General features: G+C 35.9%; 1 protein-coding gene across 1 annotated transcript; it reads left to right on the top strand.

Moving 5' to 3' along the window:
* Positions 1–665: 665 nt before the first annotated feature.
* Positions 666–4166, top strand: LOC149950976 (uncharacterized). Its single transcript, XM_090169339.1, has 2 exons — positions 666–1515; positions 3807–4166. The coding sequence occupies exons 1-2, from the start codon at positions 687–689 to the stop codon at positions 4142–4144; spliced, it is 1167 nt and encodes a 388-aa protein (XP_090025465.1). The 5' UTR covers positions 666–686; the 3' UTR covers positions 4145–4166.
* The last annotated feature ends 1638 nt before the right edge of the window (positions 4167–5804 follow it).

Raw genomic sequence — 5804 nt, 5'->3', positions numbered from 1 at the left:
TTTTAGTCTGCAAACTACAGGGTCGATCAAATTAAAACACTCTGTATATGAAGGCACAAAATCAGTTAGTTCTTAGTGCACCTCAAGTTGTTAATCTCGCCCTTCTTTATAGAATAGTTTGAATAGTATAGAATAGGTAGACAAAACATAGACGGCCATGTGTTTTAAATATTCATATTTACCCAAACAGTCGGCTGTCCATTTTTGTACCCATTTTCCAAGGCATATTTTCGAAATTGCACTTTCCTTCGCAGATATTGTTGTAGTCTCAGGACCATCTTTTCTCTAACGTGATACAAAGGGTGATATTGCTTCTTTAACCTTTATTGACTTTTACGTACAAAGCCCATGTTTTATTGTAACCTTTCATATACTTTCAGAACGACTTAATATTTACTCTCCAATTCAAGGAAATCGATGAAAATATTCTTATACACAGGATAATGTTATTCTATTGTTCTCTGTGGCAAATACAACAAACGCATCATTGTAAAAATCGATCATTTTCGTTTTTAATAGAAAATATTATGGTAATGGGTTTACTATTGTAGTAAAGTACAATTGAAGCAAACGTTTTTATCTGGAGCGGTAAACAGTTCTTTATTCGCTGTCTTTAGTGTTCTTTCTAATGGACGTTAATAAACTTGTCTCTAAAACGCTACACTATTGAGATTGCATATCAAATAATGCATATGCCTGAAGACTTTATATTCAAAATTGTGCAAAGATGTGGACTGTTTTCCAAGAATGAGTCAAAGGTAAACATATGGAAACGACTGAAACACGACTGGTGGAATATGATCCTGATACTAAATACTCACATTTACGCTATTTATATCGTTCTGTGCTCTGTAATTAAGTCAGTTGAGGATGGAAAATTATCGATTTTATTGTACAACGCGGAAGGAGCTGTTGGATTATTTGCAGCGGTGTATATCATGCATCATACGACCCAGCATTGCAAACAGATCATAATGTATCATTTAAAACTTTCTGCAATCAAATCTTCCCTACGCGCACAAAACTTAGCAGAATATGGAAATAAAAATATTATATTTCGCGTCATTGTTAACGTTCTACTACTGCTGTCGTTCATCACTCTATTGGTAATCAATTTTTGGTCGGTGCTATTTGTCGTTAGGACTGAAAAAGACAAATATGTGCAATTCTATATCTATAATTCAAAATGGTTGCTAGAAAATAACACTCCGTTTGCAATAATAGGATGTATGGACTCTATTTGCTGCCTTTTGGCTATGCTTCCTCTTACGCTATCTAAAATATTAGCTAACGATATTGCATGCGACATAAAGAACTTGGTGGATGAACTGAAGACAATTTCAAAGACACGAAAAGAAGGTCCAATATACGACGAGGCTCACACGAATCTGATGGAGGCGGTCGACTGTTTTAATCGTGTCTTCAGCCCCTTGTATCTACTTTGGCTGGTGCACTGGATGGCCAGTTTCGTGTGTGATATCCCGACACTTTTAAGTAGTTTAAGAAAGGAAGAAGGTAAGTAATTAGTCTATAAATAACTTTTTAAGTGAGGAATTTGCCAATAGGAAAACGTCTCTACGTGAGAACGAGTTCCGGGCTACTTAATTTGAAATTTATCCATAAATGTTGGTTTCATTATCAAAATGATTTCACTATTAATACATCTTGAGCAAATTTAACATTGCGCAACATTTGATTTGTTTATTTCATTAGTCTCGTTATGGGGTCTAACATTCATCTTTAATATTTTTAGTGATATACAAGGTGATTCCAAAAGGTATGTCGTAATCTCTAGGGAGTGCTTTATGTGTCTTAATGAATAGAAAACATCTATTGAACATGGGACTTTAAGTGCTTAATATCAGAGTTAGGGACTCCTGAAACCTACCTCAAAATCTGGTACACAGCCTTAAAACTGACGAACTATATTCTTCCTTCAACCAAATTCTGTGTATAAAATGAACAGATTTTTATAAGAAAATTTATAACAAGTGACAAACGTTCATTACTGAGATTTTAGAAGTAAGGTAAGTCTGACAATGAAAACCAGCTATTTCAAAGCTTTAATACTGATCCATATTACACTTGTTATTAGTTTTATAGATAATCAGTTTATGATCCATGGTTTTTAAATTTAATAATGAGAGTTAATAAGACTGGGTACGTCATGGAATAAAATTTGGTACTTTATTACCAAGTCAGTAAAAACGGGAGCTTTCGGACCGTGGTCCTTCCTCAGCCAAATCGTTACATACTGTAAATCGGTACAGTATGTAACGATTTGACTGAGGAAGGACCACGGTCCGAAAGCTACCGTTTTTATTGTCTTGGTAATTTAGTACCAAATTTTATACCATGATGTACCCAGTCTTTTTTAACTCTCATTGTTATTAGTTTTATTGCTGATGATTTTATACAAACAATTTGATTGAAGAAAGAGTATCGTTGGTCAGTTTTAAGCCTGTGTACCGAATTTTGGCGTAGTTTTTAGGAGCCCATATCTCTGAAACGAAGCACTTAGGGACCCATGTTCGATCGATGTTTTCTAATCATTAGGATCCATAGAACACTCCCTAGTGTTTATGATATTCCTTTCAGAAACACATTTTATGTCACTCTAGTTTCCCCTTTCCCACAAAAAACCTGTTGAGATTAATGGTAATAGTTAGTGTAGCCTGCAAAGCTTTTCACCACCCTCCTAACGCATTGCACCGGCCACCGTGCATTTAAAGTCGCTAGCTGAATTGAGCCTAAGGAATTAGACTAGCTGATTATTTTGATTATATTCTTTAATAGTGGCGTAAGTGACGGGAAATGCTTAATGTAAAGTACAAACTTTAGATTACTAATACCTGCGTGTAAACAATACGGTGGTCTCATAGATTGATCGTGAATGTGAAGGACACGCCAGTAATTGAGCTATAAATTGGTTTACCCCCATTTCGCCAAAAATAGTTCTCTCAATTCCCATTTCTCCCAATCCCATTTATCCCAATCCTATTTGTCCCAATCCCATTTGTCCCAAAATAGTTATCCCAAATACCATTTGTCCCAAAATAGTTATCCCAAATCCCATTTGTCCCAAAATAGTTATCCCAAATCCCATTTGTCCCAAAACTCGCCAAAACTACACTTGGTATAAACATGAATCTTAAGTTTTATTTTAATATGAAAGTACATCAAATTTTGCCCATTTCATTTTACATCGAATCCCCATTTTATCGCTTCGAGGAATTCTTCTGGGGTTTTGGATCCTAACCTAACCTAACCTAACCTAACCTAACCTAACCTAACCTAACGCCAAGTCAATTCACATATTCACAAAACGGTAAACTTACTTGGTTTACCGATTCCAAATAATGATTGGGAGAAAGGGGAATCCATATTTTTGGGAATATTGATCGTTGGGAGAAATGGGAATCAATTTTTTTGGGAAACTTGATCGTTGGGAAAATGGGAATACATATTTTTGGGTTAAATGAACTCCGGTTCGGAGAAATGGAATTGGGACAAATGGGACACCATGTTTTTGGGAGAACTGATAACTTTGGGAGAAGGTAAAATTGGGTTAAATGGGAACATACCTATAAATCTGTTCATTGAGACTCGACTTAACCTACTTTGAAGTGCAAATATCTAATATATCTTATCTTAAAGAAATTTTTGTGGTATAGTTATAGAATATAAATAATATTGGGATTGTACACGCTGTAAAGGATGAAGGAAAATTAATCATAAAAATAACTATTTTTCAAATTTTCTGCCAAACAAAATCACGAATTAATATTTAATTATTTGTGTTTTAGGCGTATCTTTTGATACGATTTCAATTCTTATGATAACTGGGTTGAACGTGCTGACATCATTCGCAATAACGTTTGCAATGGCGGATATAAAAAATAGTCATGACAACCTCACGAGAGAAATGCATTCTCGATATCGATATGACGAAGCACCCGTAGGCAGTTTGAAAGACGTCACTTCATTATACCAGTTTTCCAAAATAACGTCCGCAGAAGGGACCATGCAAGTTCTCGTTTTCAAACATTTTCCCATCACCAAATCATTTATTTCCAGTGTTTACTTTTTATTAATAAGTTTCGTCATTTTCTTTGAGGAAGAGTTAACCAAAGATTCATTTTGAACAGCTAAATTTCGGAGTCATACCAAATGCACAATGTCAAAATGACATTGAAAATAATTAAGTTTATCAATATATTGTGAATTAAAAATTACATTAATTTTAAACAACAACTTTTCAGTTTTCTTTTTGCAACTGTATTATTTTGTGACATTCGCATTGACGTAGCCAGGAATTTTTAAATATGTACGAGTACATTTTGGAAATTAATCAATAAAACGTATAGCATTCTGAAAATACCATTTAGTAACGTAAGCAAGAGGGGAATCACGCATACGAGAAACCAAGAAATTGCTAATTTAAATTTGTCTCTGCATTTGCTTTTGATGAAGTTAATACAACTAGAAATAAACAGGGTGTTTTTGCTTGAAAAGTAATTGTTTTAAATCTATAATTGCTAGAATATTGAAATTTTTATGCCTGCGGACTCTGCAATCTCATCGATTATTATTTTTTCACCGGCCAATGATAAAAATGTAGAGCGTTATCGAAAACGTACAAATAACATTACCTTGCAAGCCCATATACACTTTCAAATCTGTGCGATTGCATACTCTTACTTAGAACGTAGCTGGGTAGGTTGGCTTAAACCATGGTTTAAACGTTGCTCTGTATTATTGAGAGGGCGAAATAAATCTTACCAGGGTGTGCGAGATTTCTACAGAATGGCATCCACATAGGAGACCATCGGTAAGTTCAGTTTGGCAAGCGGTAAATGACTTTGAGCGTTATGGTAATGTGAAACCTCGGTGTTGAGGTTTGTGACACCATGATTTTAACTTTAATAAAACGATACGGCATATTTTTCTGCATACCCTGTTCCTCAATAAGTTATGATTTGGCTTGTAGTAAATCTCGTATTTGGAAAATATTTCGCAAAAAATAGTACCACACCTACAGAGCTTCGCTCAACCAAGGCTTAGAGATGAAGATTACTGTTGACAACGATCCCCAATTGGTCCGCAATGTTTTGTTGACAGATGAATGTTCATTTTCAAGAGAAGGGCCTTTCAATAATCATAATAATAACCTATAGCAGGACGAAAATCCTCACTGGGGAATTCCATACCATTTGGGTTGGACTTGTGGGAAATCTCCTCATTTCTCAAGTGTCTTACTGGCTCAATTAACCTAATTGGTCCCATTCACCAAAAATTTCAATCGCATATACTATAATACTGAACCCAATACGCACTTATATGCACCAACATTTTCAAAATGTTATTGGTGACCCGCCCTATTTAAAATTTCCGCATAAAACGTAGCCTTTCAATAAGCACCCATTATGCACCGGTACGCATCACCCTTTTTACCTCTCCGAGGGGACAAAGTCCCCTAGGAGGGGTTATACAACGACCGTGTCTGTCTGTGGGTGGGTCTGTGGGTGGGTCTGTGGGTGTGTCTGTCTGTCAGGACTGCGAACGCGTTCGCATTTTCGGTGCAAAGTGTAATCACTGCGTACGCAGTTTCTCAAAGGGTTGGCAAAACCACCGTGTGACGGTGAGCGTTAACGGATGCATTTGCGGTTTGGTTTGGATGGTGTTTTTTCGCTCACCGTCGTGACGGTTTGGTGTATTACGGTTATTGTAATGTTTATGCGTAGGTTGTGAGTGTTGAATTTGTTGTGTTTGTGTTCTGATGGATGTGCATGTTGAGTCTGTTG

Source organism: Leiobunum rupestre, chromosome 3 (assembly GCF_980474605.1).
Source record: "Leiobunum rupestre chromosome 3, qqLeiRupe1.1.hap1, whole genome shotgun sequence".
In the NCBI taxonomy this organism is placed as follows: Eukaryota; Metazoa; Arthropoda; class Arachnida; order Opiliones; family Sclerosomatidae; genus Leiobunum; species Leiobunum rupestre.
The sequence above is the reverse complement of the archived record's forward strand: the minus strand, read 5'-3'. Positions and strand labels throughout refer to the sequence as shown.

What these genes read in the sequence shown, in the direction of transcription:
- LOC149950976 (XM_090169339.1), top strand. Translation starts at nt 687, where the DNA reads ATGCATATGCCTGAAGACTTTATATTCAAAATTGTGCAAAGATGTGGA. An exon ending in TAGTTTAAGAAAGGAAGAAG is followed by an intron (nt 1,516 to 3,806) that starts GTAAGTAATTAG and finishes TTTGTGTTTTAG; the next exon opens with GCGTATCTTTTGATACGATT.